At 38.2% G+C, this 18,626-nt stretch overlaps 3 protein-coding genes across 4 annotated transcripts; 1 reads left to right on the top strand and 2 right to left on the bottom strand.

Moving 5' to 3' along the window:
* Positions 1–1,056: 1,056 nt before the first annotated feature.
* On the bottom strand, positions 1,057–12,644 carry LOC134224988 (chromobox protein homolog 1-like). Its single transcript, XM_062704709.1, has 5 exons — positions 12,456–12,644; positions 2,244–2,363; positions 2,055–2,181; positions 1,838–1,975; positions 1,057–1,773 (listed from the first exon to the last, which is right to left on the bottom strand). Exons 2-5 carry the CDS (start codon positions 2,340–2,342, stop codon positions 1,589–1,591), a joined length of 549 nt encoding a protein of 182 aa, XP_062560693.1. The 5' UTR covers positions 2,343–2,363; positions 12,456–12,644; the 3' UTR covers positions 1,057–1,588.
* A 1,201-nt stretch (positions 12,645–13,845) lies between these two features.
* LOC134224977 (N-acetylglucosamine-6-sulfatase-like) lies at positions 13,846–16,645 on the bottom strand. Its single transcript, XM_062704680.1, has 8 exons — positions 16,429–16,645; positions 16,011–16,325; positions 15,882–15,941; positions 15,189–15,527; positions 14,959–15,133; positions 14,378–14,892; positions 14,188–14,304; positions 13,846–14,123 (listed from the first exon to the last, which is right to left on the bottom strand). The coding sequence occupies exons 2-8, from the start codon at positions 16,134–16,136 to the stop codon at positions 13,974–13,976; spliced, it is 1,482 nt and encodes a 493-aa protein (XP_062560664.1). The 5' UTR covers positions 16,137–16,325; positions 16,429–16,645; the 3' UTR covers positions 13,846–13,973.
* Positions 16,646–17,343: 698 nt separating this feature from the next.
* LOC134224975 (iron-sulfur cluster co-chaperone protein HscB) lies at positions 17,344–18,317 on the top strand. 2 transcript variants are annotated; one of them, XM_062704677.1, is made up of 3 exons: positions 17,344–17,478; positions 17,574–17,754; positions 17,811–18,317. In XM_062704677.1, exons 2-3 carry the CDS (start codon positions 17,581–17,583, stop codon positions 18,309–18,311), a joined length of 675 nt encoding a protein of 224 aa, XP_062560661.1. In that variant the 5' UTR covers positions 17,344–17,478; positions 17,574–17,580; the 3' UTR covers positions 18,312–18,317. The 2 variants fall into 2 exon arrangements, with proteins under 2 accessions (XP_062560661.1, XP_062560660.1); XM_062704676.1 differs by having other exon boundaries at positions 17,357–17,754.
* The last annotated feature ends 309 nt before the right edge of the window (positions 18,318–18,626 follow it).

Genomic DNA, 18,626 nt, shown 5'->3' with positions numbered 1-18,626 from the left:
AAAAAGAAATAAGGAAAAAGAAAGGAGAAACTAGAGAAAGCGATAAGGTAGAGGAAAGAAGACAGAAAGGGAGGAAAACCAAGGAAATAAAAGGAAGAACGAAGAGAAAAAGAAGAAAAAAACAAGGAAAAGGAAGAATGAAATAAGAAAGCAAAAGAAATGAATGAAGAAAGACAGTGGAGTCGCGTAACCTCACTTTTTACCTGTGCATTAACACAAAAAATGAAAATTTTGATATTTTGACAGCCCAAATGGAAAATAAAATTATCATATTTTGACAGGAAAATAAAATTATCAGAGTCGTTTAAACTAATCAACATCTAGTTATTCTATGCATTTCCGTAGACCAATTCCTTAAATTAAGTCCAGTGCACAGGTAGATTGGGGTTAGGGAAACGCCACTGAAGAAAGAAGAAAAAAACAAAGAAAAATAAAGGAAGAAAAAAGAAGTAGGAAGAAGAAAGAAGGAAAAAGGAAGGCAGAAGAAGGAAATAGGAACAAGGAGGAATTAAGGAAGAACTAAGAAGAAAGGTAGAACGAAGAAGCAAGAAAAGAACAGGAAGAAGGAACTAGGAAGGGTTGAAGGAAGGAAAAAAAAATAAAAAATGGAATAAAAAAGAAGAAAAAAGAGAGAAGGAAGTAGGAAGAAAGAAGGAAGATTAAAGAAGAAAAAAGAAGGAGAGAGAAGAATAAAGAATAAAAAATAAGAAAGTAATCTTGACAAGAATCAAAAACCAAGAACAACAAAATCTTGTTCCTTTCTATGTTACTTCAAAATTTTTTGAGCTGTGTAGACTAAAGAATAAGAATTCCGTATAAAAATTGAAAGACAACAAGAAGTCGCAAGAAGGTTGCGGATCAGTTTTGTTTTTAGCCCCTGTTAACGTCAAATGTGAATTCTTCCTATTGTTATTTCAACCTTGTCTGAGATTTTTACTTTTTCAGGCTTATGAGTTTTTAGCCTTATGTGATTTAGACTTACGTGGAAGACCCCTATCTGCAAGATCAAAGTCATAAAAGAATTAGCGATTTCGGATAAAATTTAAACACCAAAAGTTTAATTTTATACTTTTATTGAATATTATAGTATTTAAATGACCACTTTCTTACACATAATCCAGGTTTGCTTTTCACGTAGACGAATACAGTCATGTCTTCCTTTGTTGTTTCACAAAATATATATGCTTCTAAGCCATTCTAAAGTAAACAAATTATGTCACACTGATACGAACTAATTGTACCTGATATAAAAAAAAAGAAAAGCCACTTTTTTATGTTCACCTAAATAGCACTTTTGATACTATGTATGAAAATATAACAAACTCAAACGATTGAAACAATAACAAATTTCATAATCGCTGTTCAAGATATCTGTACTGTTCTTTGAGATTTTTTAGAAAATATGGAACCTTGGTTTGCAATAAGCGGATTGCTTTGTCAGTAAATATCAAAAAATGATTTTCCCAAAATTTCGTTAAAATTTTCCGGATTTGTGTGGGCAGGAAAACAGTGATACTTAAAATAGATTCACATTATAGATATTCTTACCGATTAAACCGTATCTATTCAATAGTTGATACTTGTGTGTTTAGGCGTAATCATCCTTCGAGTCGTTCTTCTTCTCGGACGTCTGCCATGTGAGGCGCGATTCATAAAACTTGATAACAACCTGCGGACACTTGACGTTGGCTTGCTTTGCCGGTACGAGATCTGCGTTGGCCGCGTCCTTCCACTTCATCAAAAACATCAGCTGCCCATTATGATCAGTGGCACCTGCAAATTGAAGGGAAGAAGATTATATTCGAGTTCTCAGAACAATGTTCTTTGAAATCATTACCAAGAATTTCCTCAGGCTCCAAGCCCCGGTCGAAACCGATTTTCTTGTCTTCTCCACCGGTGGACTTTCTCTTTGCCGAGGGTGCTTTATCGTCTGCCGTAGATTTGCGGCCTTTTTTGCTTGAGCCTTCTTCTTTAGCTACATTGGTAGAGAATATTGGACGCAAGAATATCAATATTTTGCTGGAGACAATTGAATGCAAGTCGAGTGAAATTACCTTCCTTTTCCTTCTTTTTTCTCGTTTCTTCATACGCTTGGATCAGATCTGGACAGTCTAGATTCTCTTCCGGTTCCCATGTGTTGTCGTTCGATGAGTAGCCCTTCCATTTTAGATAGTATTCCACCTTGAATAAAAATCTACATATTGTAGCCAAACAAATGTTATCAATAGCAATACGTGCGTTACCTTTCCATTGACAACTCTCCTGTCGAGAATCTTTTCAACGGAGAATTCGCCTTCCTGTTCTACTGGTCCGTCGTTTTTGGCGGGTGCCTTCTTGCTCATGGCTGTTTATGATGTTTTATGCTGTAAAGATTTAACAAATGTTGATTGCCATTAGATGGAGGGGCAAGAAATTAGGTTCTTGGGTTTGGGACACATAATAATAGTTTTCAACCCTCTTTCAACCCTTTACCAAGACTTTTTTTAAACATTTCAATAGGAAAAAATCATCTATGTAAAAAAAAATGCTAGAACAAAAGTTATTTGGCATAGCTAAAATTGGTGGAAAACGATAAAAAAGTTTTTGATTGTAAATCAATAGTTGCATGATTGTGTTCAATAGTTTCACTATTTTTCAGGGATTTAATCCTAAAGACAAAGAGCAAGTCTCTCACTTATCATCTCTGTATACATATACGATATGTAGCATACCGCGAGAAACTTTTTTCGCAAGCTGTCATGATAGAGAACTGATTCGGGATGTTATACCGGATGATAAATTTCTTTTACAAAGCTCCAAAAGTGGGGAGCACTGGCGCTGATGATCAAGTTCAACTTGTTCTACACAGCTGTGCAGTAACCAACACGAAAGGAGCGAAAACAAAGCGAAAATCACAATTTTTCTGTGGGGGCTGCCTATCCGATTCTGTTTTTTCGCACTTGTCTACATGTTTGATAAATTTGTTATCATGGCTTGTTATGATTCGGAACAGTTTTTGCCTCTCTTTTATCGTTGTTCGTTATCTATTGAGGGCGATTTCTGCAAACCCTGCTATTTTTACTTAAAATTGATTATATTTGCAGTCTAATGAAACCATAAAGTTGTGTCAAATATTGCTTTTTGTTGTTGAAATAATTCGATGAATGTAGGAAGGTGCAAAATTCGATGGAGCTCTACAGCTACCATGGGTAGGAAAGGGTTGAGATTTATATATATATATATATATATATATATATATATATATATATATATATATATATATATATATATATATATATATATATATATATATATATATATATATATATATATATATATATATAGGCCTCACTGCCTATAACCGCAAAGTTGTCCCACCTTTGCTGGGTTTCCTTTTCATTCAGGACATTTATGCGATAACAGGTAGTGCAGCAGTGGATAAACCCCCCGCCCCCTCTAAATCCGGCCCTGACAATAGTGTTGGTCTCTCACTGCATCATGTATTCTGCATGTGACAAATGTGCGAAGCTAGTTAAAGCCGATGAGGAACCCGTCACATGCATAGGCTTCTGCGACAGGATGGTCCATTAGTAGTGCTCTGGCTCAAACCCAAAGCTGGATAAAAACTTCGTAAACGTGCTTCTGACCAGTCCGAACCTATTCTGGATGTGTGACGAATGTGTGAAATTGAGGAAGTGTGCTCGGTTCAAAACCACCGTCTTGTCGTTTGGAGACGCGATCAATTCGATCACTCAGAGTCAGTAGTTAGCCCACGCGGAACTTAGAAAATAGTTAGGGAAACAAGGCGAGCTGATTTTTTTTTTCGAGAGTTGACCAGTTGTAGTCTTAATAGACTGGTATCTCGGCTGGGCTCTCCATGTGATACACAATACTAGCAGACGACTCAAGCTATGTTGCTCACTAGGTCACTGCGGTCTGGGTTCGTATTGTGATCATACCGATACATTTCCCTTCCCGCAGTATGTCAGTTTAAAAACAAATAATAATAATAATGAAAGCTCATCACGCGCATGAATGTTTTCCGAATAATTAACATGTAAAGTTGATTTAATGTTTTCTTGGAGCCGACATTCAATACCGAATAGTAGTCTATGTTGACAACGGGTGGTACTGATGCCATCTCCAAGTAAAGGCCGTTCTACAGCGATTAACGCAACGGCGCATCTTGACAGTAATTCTGTATTCTCTGTCAAAACGCGTCACCGCGCCCACCACCGCAGCCGAGCCATAACACTTTGATGTAATGTGATGGGATCATACTAGTGGACTTTGTTTCAACATGGAATAATTTAAATGGTATCGTAAATATACAATAAATTAATTTAAGTACTATTGCAATAAATCGACATATTAATCTGAGAGCTTCCATTATTTTGGCGGTTGATCAAGATTATGGCGTCATATCCTTTACAGTACTGTCTGATATCATAAATTTCAGTAGTCAAATGGTCATGTTCTATTCCGCTCTTCAAAATTCAAGTCTTTAAAGTCTGGTCCAAGATTCAGTTATCAATGGTATGGTAATGCTTCATTGCGTCTATTTCCTAGCTAAATGAATGAATTTTACGATTATGAAGCATTGATTTATATGAATAACATCATTAAAAATATGTACTACTCGTTGGATAGTCATTTCTATTATTGTGAGTTGTATAATTAATGTAAAACACTACTTGTCTTCTATATTTTAGATCTGTTATTGTCATTGTGTTGTTGTCGGTTGTCTGTCTGTTATGTTTCAACATAAAGGTCTTTTATAACTTTGTCTTATTAGTGTTTTAGTCATTGTTAGATACAGTATGTATAAAACTACAAAAGAATTGTTGAGTATTGCCTTACAAATCCTATGTCCTTCTTCTATCTATCAATATCTGATTTCTCCTTTTATCAATCTCTTTTTCTCTTTTATAATCTCAACCTCCACTTTTTTCTTCTGTCTCTCTTCTATCTCAGATTTTCAATTTAATATTTTTCTATCCAATAGTACAGTAAACTTCTACCTTGGCTGCTCTAAACCATTTCTGAAACAAAAATAAAAAAAATAAAATTCTGTTTAATTACTGAATCTAAAATGTTCAATATTATTATTTCATTTTGTGATCAATCTATTTTTTTAATCCTACGTTTTTTGACTGATTTCTGGTTTGCTATGACATTACTATTTTGAATTTTTCAACCTGATGTAAATCCTGATAAGTCTAAACAGTTCTCCACTCCCAATTGAAAACATTCTGAAAATTGAATGTCTCTAAAATACAAAGTAGACTTCTCAATTTCAATCTATATTACAACCTATCCTATCCTACCTATGGCCACGCGATGGCTTCGCTACTTCCAGTTGACGAGAAATTGATTAATTTCCCGACCCCTTGGAGAGTGCTAATGAGCCCTAGCGGATCCTCCATGTAAAGAGCTATACCTGATAAGTATGCCGGGACATACGATCAGGGGCTCAGTCTGCAAAGCAGCCGATCCACTGTGAATCGTTAGAGGCGCACTGAAGTGCTCCAAATGTGATATGATACACAGATGAATATTATCTTCAGTACCGTCAACCCCCGTGACCTTGGCTAGGGAACAATGATACATTGTCGATCGCGAATGATTAACGATAATTATCTTTAATTTATGGTACGTCCACACAGTGAAAAATCAAATACAAAACAGAGCAACGACGTCTACGTGGTACTGGGTACGAGGACAACAACACAACCGCTTAGTGAGTCATCCTGGCAACTCATCGGTTGAGCAATTGTGGGTCTCTGTAACTACTGCTGATGCCACTCTCTTCATTTGCTTTCTCTACATCCCTCCCGATCGAATCAATGATGCGGAGTTGAACGACAGTCACCTCGCTGCGCTTAATTGGGTGGTCTTGCAATTAGGACCAAAGGACAAAATGATTATCCTCGGTGATTTTAACTTGACTGTTAACAATCAATTGGCAGCGCCATAAGTCGGGATTTCTCTTCCCGATTGCTTCGAGATTCCTGATCGGTCAGACGCCTCGTTTGCTGCTTGACGTGTATGCACAGCTCGACTGAACCAGTTGAATTATGTATAAAATGAAAACAACCGAATAATTGACCTGCTCTTCGTCATCAACGAACTCCACGAGAGCTGTTCTGTTATACAGGCCCCATCAGCGCTCGTCAACATTGTCAGACATCATCCCCCCGTCCAGATGCAACTCAAGATAAAACCGCTCCATAACTTCAACGAGCCGTCAGAAAGCATTTGACTTGCATACGACTTTTACAAGGCCAATTTTAACGGGATGGATGCCTTTTTTGTTCAAGTTTACCTAGCTGCTTCGACCATGTCAAATATACTACTTTACGCCATCGACCAATTTGTTCCCGTGAGATCCATACCAGAACCGGTCAAACCAGCCTGGTCTAATGTTCATCCTTAAATTCATTTTCATTTTCATTTTGCAGCGTTTGGTGGGGCAATGAGTGCGCAAGTCAATCCAAGGCCGATAATAGAGAGGGTAATGGCAGAAGAGTCCTTGCAGACCACTTGAACGCCATGGGGTAGGATAAGGATGGAGTGAAGTGAGGTTCGGATTTGGCATCGACTCGACACTAATGCTTCTTCTTCTTCTTATTGGTATTACATCCCCACACTGGGACAGAGCCGCTTCGCAGCTTAGTGTTCATTAAGCACTTCCACACTGCGAGGTTTCTAAGCCAGGTTACCATTTTTGCATTCGTATATCATGAGGCTAGCACGATGATACTTTTATGCCCAGGGAAGTCGAGACAATTTCCAATCCGAAAATTGCCTAGACCGGCACCGGGAATCGAACCCAGCCACCCTCAGCATGGTCTTGCTTTATAGCCGCGCGTCTTACCGCACGGCTAAGGAGGGCCCTAAACTCTAATGCAAAATGTAATTAAATGCAAACTAGTCAATGATCAAATGTTAAAATGATAATTTCAAAAATTCTAGTACAACGTTTTCTAGTTTTTAAAGGTAACGTTTAATACGCAATGTCTTCTTCTTTTGTCATATAGTCATATAAGTCATATTATAGTCCAATTATAAGTTATTCAATTTGTTAGCTTAATGTGACCACATTGAAAATATAAAAAATATTGCGTATTAGTGTTCTATTTTATAACTTTTATTTATGCAGAATGAAAATTAATTACCTTTGTTTGCTCTGGGTGTAGGGTAGGCGTCAAATCACTTTGTTTATCTAAGTCATTGTTTGCTCTTCGACGTGAGGCATAACAAAATAAAACTGGCACCACGTTCCTAGTTTTGAAAAAACTTCTACTCAGTGAATCTGAATCCAGCAGTCGATTCCCTACGAATGTCTTGAATACATTGTTTTTCAATAAATGCCTAGCTAGCTAAATGTAAGCGTGTCTACGACTCAGCGGCACAGAGAATGCACCAGAAAAGTATTGCCGAAAAGAAGAAAACCCACATCATTATCACTGATGAAAAAGGCCTCCGCCTGACTGCACTACCATTCAAGGCTCCAAGACACGATGTCCGTTGGATCACATGCACATGCGTTAAATCAATGCGCCAATGCCAGATATGTGACGCGGCACCAAACAAAAAAAGTCAACATGTGATACCACCACGATAGGATATGTCTTTGGTTGCCATATCAGTGCTAATGGCGTAAGCCCACCCATCGCGGCAAGATCACATATCCGAGGAAAGGGAATGTTCATCCTTAAATTCTGAAAAGAGTGAAACGCGCGGCCCTCAGACAACACAGCATTTATCGTACGAGCTCTAAAAATCTGGCTATATCAAGGCCAACTCCGAATATTCCGAAAACATAAAAAAATCCGTTTCCAAGCTATTTGAGTTGATTGTTCTTGGCGAATTGACTTCAAGCTACGCCCATTACATTCCAAACGACCAGCACGGATTTATGCCCAAACGTGAACGACCACTAACCTAGCGTGCTTCACTTCCTTTGTAATGTGAGGACCCCAACTACTTAAATTCCTTCTGGGGGATTCGTCACAGTCTTTTATGCGGAGTCGGTTTACCTAGGCACCGATCCGCACAAGAAAAAATTGTATACACACTGCATGACGAAAGAGATCGCAAGTATTGTATCTGTATTTGCGATGTCGAAGCAACTCTTCCCTACTGTATGGAAAAAAATTACCCTTAAAGTTATTTGTGACAGTTTACTAACACTAGCAGGCATCGACTTCCTCCGCACCTTTATTAAAACTCATCAACTTCAGCTAGTTATAAGATCACTACCACACAGATAGCAAGCTACCACTTCAACTCAGAAGAGGCTCTGCCGTCAATTAAGTTGACCGCTTGTATAGGAAAATGCCAGAGCTGCCAGTCTTCTTGATAAAGTGGTCTTCGACATCGTTCAAATTAAAAAGTGTTCAAAACAGCAAATAGAGCAGCCAGAAACCGGTTCATCTGATGCTCATAGGGTCTGTCTCATTTGGAGAATTTAAATTAAAAGTGATATTTCAATAATTATCGTAGAGCAAGATTAATTTTTACTGTCACTTTTAAGTTTAATTCTCCAAATGAGACAGACCAATAGAGTAACCAGAAGTTCAAATTAAAAGATAAACCCCGTTAATATGAATGAGGTACCATTCAAATTATCGGGGGTCCACGGTACTCAAACGCTCAAACGTCAGAATTTCTTTGGGGTTCATTTTGCATTGGTCCATTCATAGCAATCAATGGGAGCAAAAAATGCAGCTGATTCTGTTCTGTCAAAACGACACGAATATCGGGGAAATATGGGCCGCCTAAGGAAATTGTTCCAAAAAACGCAGAAAAGCTCTAAAAATTAACATTCAGATGTATTTGACTTATACTAGGGAGTGTTACCTTTCATATTACGTCGATGAATGATGAAAAATGTGTTAGAAAATTGTTGGAATGCACTTTTAAAAATGTATTGATTTTAATGTGTATTCCCGACTGTACGGGACAATATGGCCCACTAATATGGGACTAGATTTTTAATATATACTAGTTTATTTGTGGACGCAATAGCGCCCGTGGCAAGTGTTTTTTTTTCAATTTTCAAGAGTGATTTTCTGCATTTAAAAAAAATCAAAATTTTCAACGTCTGTTGTCTGTGATTTTTTTTTATCAAATGCTGTGTCTGGTTGTCTAAGGTTGTCACTGGTTTTGTTTTCAGCATCTGATAGTAAAAAAGAATTGAAGTGTCAAATATTTTATTCTTTCTGAGAATTTCCCCGCGTGCTGCGTCTGGTTGGCTAGTCACCGGACAGACAAACAGGGCTATTATATATATGATGGCAAGCTATGGCAGATTGGCAGATCCTTAAACATATTTTAAAAAAATATCAGGTCAAACACCATCTCTTCGTTGATTTCAAAGAGCCACATGACAGTATAGATCGGGTGCTACGGAAAATCATGGACAAGAAAAGCTATCCCGGGAAGCTTACAAGATTTATAAAAGCAACGATTGATGGTGTGCAAAATTGTGCGAAGATTTCTGGCAAACACTCCAATTCTCGGGTACTTATTCAAAACAGGGTGGCCAGTGAATTTTGAATTTCAAATTCCCGCTTATTTCCCGGTTTTCTCCCGGTATTATGGGAAATTTCCCGGTACAAAAAATATAAGTATTAGACAAAAAATCAAAAACCCACGAATTCATAAATATTAAAAATAGAAAAGAATTTCCATACAAAAAATTATACTGCAACTGCAAAATTAAATGTAGAAGAGTGATTTTTGCTGGCTAAATAATACTATTTCTTTACTTAATTAGTTTGATTTTTTTATTCTAGTAAGTATGAACTCATGACAAATTATTTAGACATTGCTATAATAGAATAATTCTGCATAAAAATATCGAAAAATATAAAAAAATAAAATGTTTAAATATCTCCTCTGTATCGCATTTATTCAAACCATTCAACAATTTGATAATAAACCCAATTTTCTAAGAACATGTGTACAATGTTCTATTAATCGAAAGTCCATATTCTTGTTAACGTTTGTAAGTATAGTTCGTCCGTAAACAAGAATACCGAACCTAAACCTCATATGATGTTACGAATTAATATAATGTGTAACCGTGAATCAAATTTCCATCGTCACAACTCTTTGATGCATCATGAGGATCGTGAAAGACAAATTTGATTTTTTTTTGTGGAATACAAGATTATTGTTGAAAATGAAGGTGGAAAAACGCTTTTTTGAATGGCTTTGGAAATGTTTCAATATTTGAAATAAAAGAGAAGGAATGCCAAATATTTTTATTTGGACAATCGAGTGGACAAATCGAATGGATAATTAAAAATTAATGAAAGTTCAAATCAGATTTAATACAAAAAAATCGATGCAATCAAAGTTTATTGCTCATGTTCCGGGTATAAGTAACCCGGAGGTGTAATTAATAACTCAACTTTGGTGACGATTAATCCTCGATTGAATGGGGTATCTAGGGTCTTCATAAATACATGATCTACTTTAGAAATTTGTAAACTTTGAAATAGAATGGAATGAGTAAATGAGTCGACCAATAATGATGTTTGAGACTACTGCAACATTTTTTACAAAGAGACAAATGCAGATTTGAAAATTTTCCCGGTGGTTATTTAATTTCCCGCATATTTCCCGACATTTTCCCGGTGATTTTCAATTCCCGGTTTTTTCCCGGTTCTCCCGGTTTTCCCGGTTCGCTGGTCACCATGATTCAAAAGGACGTATGTGATTTTGTAAACAAAGATTCAAACGTCGATTCGTCCAATCTGATGGCACTCCCACGCAAACCAACACCACCAACAGGTAGCCCAAGGCTTCCGCTACCAGTCTGTGGTGATGGTTTGCGTGGGAGTGCTATCAGATTGGACAAATTGACGTTTGAATCTTTGTTTACAAAATCACATACGTCCTTTTGAATAAGTACCAGAATTGATTAATCCCGCCGTGGATTACACGGTGATAGATTTTCGTGCCCTTTGATCAATATTACGATTTTCAACCAATCCAATCAATTAGGGGGAATGACGGCTTTGGCAGGTTTTGTTCTATTATTGTTAGGGGGTTTTTTTTATTACTCAATTATTCTCAAATTTGGCCTAAACATTCTTAGCATATTAAAGAATATTGTGGCCAAATTTCATAAAATTTAGTCGACAAAAACCCCCCTGACAATAATATAACAAAACCTGCCAAAGCCGTCTTTTCCCCTAGTCTGCTGGTGAACGATCAGTAGAACCGACTAAAGCGTGAGCCAACAGAAGCTGGACTGGCAGTGAATGCATCGAAGAAAAAGTACATGCTAGTGGGAGTAACCGAGTACGACAGGGACCGCCTAAGAAGCAGTTTTACGTGTGACGTTTATATTTTCGAGGTATTGGACTGGACAACAATGTTATTCTTGCAATACGAATGCGCATCATCTGTAAAATTTTTGTCTATTATGGGCTGCAAAAGAAACTCTGATCAAAGAACATTTCATTAAAGCTTCGGTCTGATCCGCAAATTAAAATACAATTAAACGTAAAATGACAGTTCGAAGACTGTAAAATCCCCCGGTCAAAATAATGGCTGGTGCTACCCAGCAAGACTAACAAAAAATCTATCAAAAATGATTCAATATTTGTCAAAAGTAACTGTCATTGAACTGTAATTTTTAAGTTTATTTTGATTATAATTCGTGATTTTAATTTAAATTAATTGATGTTCGTCTGGTACCAAGAAAACGCAGCCTACCCCTATGGCATTATACCATTTTCAGTCTCTACTTTTTGATAATGATCATAAAAAGAATTTTAAGGTTTGCAGTACAGAAAAAAAATTAGTTTTGTTTCAAATAGCAGAAAAAAGGGAACCGAAGCGACAATCTTTATCTTGTAACTAGAATATCTTTTCACTATAGGCCCGCAAAAAAATCAAATGAGGCACCACTGGCTTCAAGGAGAGAGCAGTATCGGCGTTGGGATTCCCAAAATTTTGAAAAGGAAATTAAAGGTCCTGGTTGATAAATAAGCAATAAAAGTATTGTATTTACGCTTATTTGCAAACGGAACAAACAGTACAAATTGAGGGAATAAGCTTTTAAATTATATTTACCTGTAATTTGAGACAAAACAACAAACTTGTGGGTGTAAATAACCGAGACTCTGCCCTGTGGCCCTTCTTCGAGTATCAATACATACGCAGAAGAACCGAAACGGAAGGATGTTTAAAATTAAAAACGGTATAGGAAACAAAAATTCTAGATACCACCAGAAAAACAAATCTGTGCAAAAACAGTTTCCGCATGCAAAAAATATTTCCTTTCTTATTTCCCTCCATCCAAAATCGCAAACGCCATGATCGCGATGGATGAGGTTAGAAAGAAGCAGAATAACAAAAAGACGGCACATATAAAATGCGATTTTGACACTTCCCTAGAACCAAGCGCAGTAGGCCCGGATTTTTTCCGGCAAATAATGGATCGTTATTCCTACCTTCCGTTGAATATTCCAGATGCTCCGGATGCGGGGACACGCACTTTTCCCGGTGAGATACGATTTCCAAGCGCGTACGCGATTTTACGTCCCAATTTTACGGATTTTTCCCGATGCTATATTTTACCACTGCACACAAGGGAGAAGTTTGGTTGTATTCTTTTTTTCTGCGTTCTTCTTTTTGACTGACAGCGAGCGGCGGGCCAGGCAGCAGCAGCGCGAAACATGTTCAGCTCGATGAGCATTTTGTTTTGCGGTGTGACTGGGGCTGATGCTATAAAAGTTCAGTGGCGTACGTCAGGAGATGGGCTATTAGGGTTATCAAATTTTTCAAATTAATCGATGCCTTCTATAGGAAAATGTTAAACTAGAAAACTTTGAAATTTATAAACTAGGACATAACTGTGAAAACTAAAGCTGAAGGGCCATCTGGCCAAACACTTATGCTATAAAACAACACCTGGAAATAAACATGAACCTATTGAAAAAATAGATAAAAACAAAATTTCCAGGTGATGATCATAGCCCAGTGAAGCTGATTAAGCGAAAAACGTACTCTTAAAGGAACTTGTGGTTACTTGGGGAATAGCCCAAAAACCGCAAAAACCAATAGTGTCTCTATTTACTACAGTAGTACGTGAGCGGTAATGGCCGCCAGTTTGCCTGTTGGCTAGTAGCACAGTGCCCAAGGATCAGAGAACTGGTATGACGACGAATTTGAGCTGTTAGTTGAGGAGAAGATTGCAGCTTGTGCGAGAGTGCTGCAACACGTGCAACGCCGTACGAGAACGAACGAGGCGCGAAACAGACAAAACTCGAAAAAGCGCTAGCAGAAATATCGAGACTGTGAAGAAACGGAGCAACTTTACCACGCTAGTAACACACGGAAGTTCTATGAGAAGTTGAACCGTTCACGTAAGGGCCACGTTCCGCAGCCTGACATGTGTAAGGACATAAACGGAAATCTTAGGACGAGCGTGAGGCGGCAGCACTATACGAAGAGCTGACGATGTGGCAGGAAACGACGGCTGCTGGGTGAAAAACAAGAAAGCCCAAAGGGGTTGACCAACTACCAGGAGAGTTATTCAAATACGTTGGTGATGCACGGGTTAGAGCGCTGCACTGGGAGGTTTTGCTGCAGGAGTGGATGAAAGGTGTCGTGTATCCCATCTACAAAAAGGGTGAAAAGCTGGATTGCAGCAACTACAGTTTTGTCACACTGCGGAACGCCCCCAAATTTTGTGCCGATAAACGCGCACTTAGAGTTTTCGAGAGTGTTGCGTACTATCTATGGTGGGGTGCAGATAGAAGACGGTACATAGAGTACAAATTTGTCAAGCCGAAAGGAAAAATAGGGATTTGGTAATAAAAATAATTCGATTGAAACCTATTCTTTTTCATATTTCACAATTGGTAACAATAGTTTTTATTTGATTTATTTTCAAACAAAATAGCATACAAATATGTAGTGAGATTCAAAAAAATATGTTTATAATGTTACACTATCCGCATCTTGAACTAATAAATTCGTCTACAAGTCGCCCCTGCACATTGCGTGAGATTAGTTAGAGCGAGGTCATACTTTGCTCGAATCGATGGCAGTAAATCATACGCCACGTTTTCAATTTGATACATGTCGTTGGCCAAATCGTAGGCTTCGGTGAAATGCTGTAATCCAAACAATGCATAATAATTTAGTTGTGAAATAATCGAAATAACTCCTTATATGTACCTCATTATCTTTGAACTGACAATAGATAATATCTAAATCGTTGGCTAAATGGCGTACACAGTTGAATGTGTTATTCCACGAATCCTGACAATGGCATCCGATATCCACTGTGCACAGCTGATTGAAAATAAGTTTAATAATTATTACAACCACCCAAATAGAACGTAGATCATCAATGCTTTGCACCTACCGAAAGTTTGTCTTTTTTCTGCCAGGGACAATCTGGATTGTAAGTCTCCGGGGTACCTTCTCCCCAGTATTCTATCAATAGTTGCCGTTCTTCAATTTCCATCGCATCTTCCAGCGTACTCAATACAGAAGCACCATCTAACAGATCGGGAACATCCAAGCCAGCTAACTCCAAAACAGTCGGCGCAATATCAATGAGAGCGACTGGACTTGCTACAAGCGTTTTTGGGGTTATCTTTGGTCCAGCCATTAGGAGCGGAACACGTATGTCGGTTTCGTAGGGCTGGCGCTTATCGTACGCCTGGCCAAATTGCCCCATGTGATATCCGTTATCTGATGTATAAATTATGTACGTATTGGATAATACTTTTCTTTTTTCCAGAATTGACATAATGGATTCCACCATCTCATCTACAGCCAGGAGCGACTGCCAGCGTTTACGGTAAATAATGTCTATATTTGCAACAATATCCGCTGGCAGTGGTAAAGGCGGCATCGTTATCAACCAATGTTTCTCTGAAAGTATGAAGGATAATCCTTGGACTTGGATGTCACACTTGCAATCGAAAACTAATTTAATACCTAGCGGTCCACAAGGCAAGTTGTAGTTCATGGTTCTGGGCGCAGTCTCATTGAGAAACATGTTCTGATGCCTCTCGGCAGCGGTGAAAGGCTCATGCGGAGCTGGTGGAGCAACCATAGCAAAAAATGGGGTTCCTGGTTTGATGTTAGATATGAAGTTCACTATTCGATTGGACTAAAATTGGAAGTAATTATCATAACGTTCGAATTTCGGATATTAAACTACTAACCAGTACATCGGTCAGGTACTCATCAGTAAACGATACTTTTTGACCATTTTCATTCAAGGTGTAGTTATAGTACCTGGAGTTTCCGTGCAGTCCGTGCCAATCGTCCCATCCTGGCGGCACAACTTCCGAATAGTACTCGTTAAGATACTTACCAGCGTAGAAAGTTTGGTATCCCGCCTTTTGCAGCAATACCGGAAATGCCGTCGGTTCGACTGTTTCACGCCAGTACGATCCATAGCAGCCACCATTTTCGGAATTATTAAAAGTCTTGACGTTGTGTGCATATTGCCCAGTCAGCAGGGAACTCCTCGATGGACAACAAATAGGGGACGATGTGAACTGAAAATACATTTCTGTAGTATCATAATCCGGAATTCAGCTAGAAGTGGTTCAGTAATCCTATGCTCTACAGTCTACATAGCATACATCGTGCATGCAACCGCGCGAAAAATTACAACACATTTGCAGTACCAACAAAAGCGAAGCAATAATTGAAAGCAATTATTCCCCACGTTGAGCTGGATATGCGATAATCTTTGACCTCATTAGAATAAAAACCCACTTTTGCAAAATTGTGCCTCACTAGGACCATGCAAGTTCTGAAAGGTTAATGGACATAATTTTTGAAGGTGCGGTAGTACGGTAAACTACTCGACCACTTTATACATGAAGCCATGAAGGCAAATTACTTACAGCATTTAGGAAAGTTGCACCTCTATTGGCTACTAATTGCTGTGTTTTGGTCATCGGATTCTGCAAGTGATAAAATTAACGTTCCTATATAAATCATTTTGAAGCTCCAACATAACTGAAAATACTTACCATTCCTTTGAGGACAATGTCTTGATCATCGGTTAGTATCAAAACAATGTTAGGAGCATCCTCGGAACTATGAGTACCAAATACCAGCATAAATAAGACGAGTGATATTTTAGGAACAGATTCCATTTTGTTTTCTGGACCACTATCGCGTAATTTTATTTCATTTCAACACCCGGCACTTAAAACTAGATTAATTATTTAGTAACAGGTAACAGCTCGGATTAATGTGGAATCGATGGCATCAGCTCTAAGCCTTGACACTCTTTGGCAATACGTACTCCGACCAGAAACAGGGAAGCGCTCTTCACAAGCGCCCTGGAGACAGAAAAATGAAAACAAGATGATTACGTCTTCAGCAATCGGCTGACAGCCAAACAGGATTCTGAACTACACAAAAAGAATTTATCAATTAACCTACCATTTATAGTCATCGTAGTAGATATTCTTGAAGAATTCGATGAAATTATTGTTCTTTTGACCCATTTTGCTGAGTTTTTCTCTACAGGAAAAGTTTTCACTGAAAAATGATTAAATTTTCCGGACGAGAAATCTAAAAACGAGGAAAATTTCCAGGCAAATGACAGATCTTGTAATCAACATGCGCTTTGATTGGCTGATTGGTTACGTGATTGCTGCGACACGCACACAAACAAAAACTTGCTATAAAATTGACCAGTTTTCGTTTTTGACATTCAAAAACCAAATGAGCGTTCATAAAAAACGTATAAGGTTTAAGATTAGGGTGTAGCAAAAATAAACGCGATTAAACATGCCGAGTAGACGTGAGCAGCGCATATCTCCGTGCATAAAATTTAAGGACAAAAGAAAGACATATACAGAGAAATATTGTAGCTTCGGTTCCCTTTGTTCTGCTACCCGTAACATCACGTAACATACTGAGTACAGAACTGTCAAACCGATCTCATGCAATGATATTTTGCATCCAGCCATCAGCAACAGACCCGGACAGCGATAATCATCCTCTGGAGATTATTGTCACCTATTTTATCAGGATCTGTCACTGATCTACTGAGCAACAGGTTTTAAATACCTAATTTCCATTAAAAGTGGAACTATTTTTTGTTGTTTCGTTTTTAACAAAATTGTGTGAAAATTTCCCTGAAAAAAGGCAACATATTTACTCAGTCTCTGCAAGAGATAAAGTTAGTGTTCTATTAAATATGTTTTGTCAATGAATGCATCACAAGAATCGCAAAGTAATTATCTGTAATTATTATTTTTTAAACAGTTGTTTTTTTTAAAATTATTTCAGAGCTGAAAAAACTAAATTGATTTGTGCTTCAGTGTATAGAATTTTTATTTCATTAAACATAAACATCCAAATCTCCAAATGCGTTATTGTCGCGTCGCATCGCGTAACTTTTATATTCTGGCAGCCACTTAATAAAAACTTCATCAGAATTTCGGCATTGATAAGAAAATCAGCTGGCGGTGTTTGTAAACAAAGGTTTATGTTGTAATCTTTTTCTAGTGTTGTGCAATGTTTTGAATGGACTTATAAACGGTATTAGTAATAATTCCTCCATCCTGCATCCGAAACAGAATCTGAATGCTTCGTCTGGCTGTAACGCGCTATTTTCTGCTACTAACGCAATCCACGAAAAATGCCGGAAGGACTTATTCCTCAAACCCCAAAATCTGCTGGAAATGTTCGCAGCATCTGGTGACGAAAAACAAATTCTTTTGTGCATCCTGTGGTTCACTACAGCGACTCGAGGAAGTGGTATGCACTCATGGTCACAATTATTTCCAACTTCTGTTACCTCGTTCATCTTTCAGGATTACTTCACCCTGCTGGATGTTTCCAACAAGTTCGACTTGGATTCGCCAACGCTGACTTCGAACTTCCGACGGCTACAAAGTGCACTTCACCCGGATAAATTCACCCAAAGTTCTAGCGAAGAGAAAAGCAATTCTCTGGAGTGGAGTTCGCTGGTAAATAAGGCCTATAAAACGTTGAACACGCCACTACAACGTGGTCAATACATACTTGAACAGAATGGCATTGAAATCTCGGAGGAAAATACATCAGTCGATTCGGAGTTTCTCATGGATATGATGGACAAAAATGAAGCCGTTGCTGAAGCATCAAATTCCGATGATTTGGATGAAATTGGCCAAACGTTGAAGGCTGATATAGATGAGCTGTACGAAAAGCTGAATCAATGCTTCCTAGGAAATGATTTGAAGGGAGCTAAGGAAAATTTAGTCCGATTAAAGTATTTATTAAATATTTTAGGTGTTGTAAAGGAAAAGATGTTGAAATATAATTACCAGTAAAAGTTATTTATTTAACGAGTTGCGATGTTTTCAGCAAAAGTCGTAGAAGTGTGGGTAAAACAGGCACCTCTTCGTTTTGTAACAAGTCGTTTCACCTACTTTAATACTGGCTGTGCATGCTCCTCCAGTCTTCCCGAACGTTTTGCGTCCCCAGGCGCGATTCCACCGAGTGCAGTCAGCGTGTTCGTAGCCAAGGGTGGACACCGAACCGGCGAACCGGAGAAGCGGGAAAAGGACGGGAAATTGAAGTCACCGGGAAAAACCGGGAACTCAGGACATGTAATGGGAAAAAATAAATGTTCGTTAAATTACTAT

The sequence above is a fragment of the Armigeres subalbatus genome, chromosome 3 (genome assembly GCF_024139115.2).
Source record: "Armigeres subalbatus isolate Guangzhou_Male chromosome 3, GZ_Asu_2, whole genome shotgun sequence".
NCBI lineage: Eukaryota > Metazoa > Arthropoda > Insecta > Diptera > Culicidae > Armigeres > Armigeres subalbatus.
The sequence above is the reverse complement of the archived record's forward strand: the minus strand, read 5'-3'. Positions and strand labels throughout refer to the sequence as shown.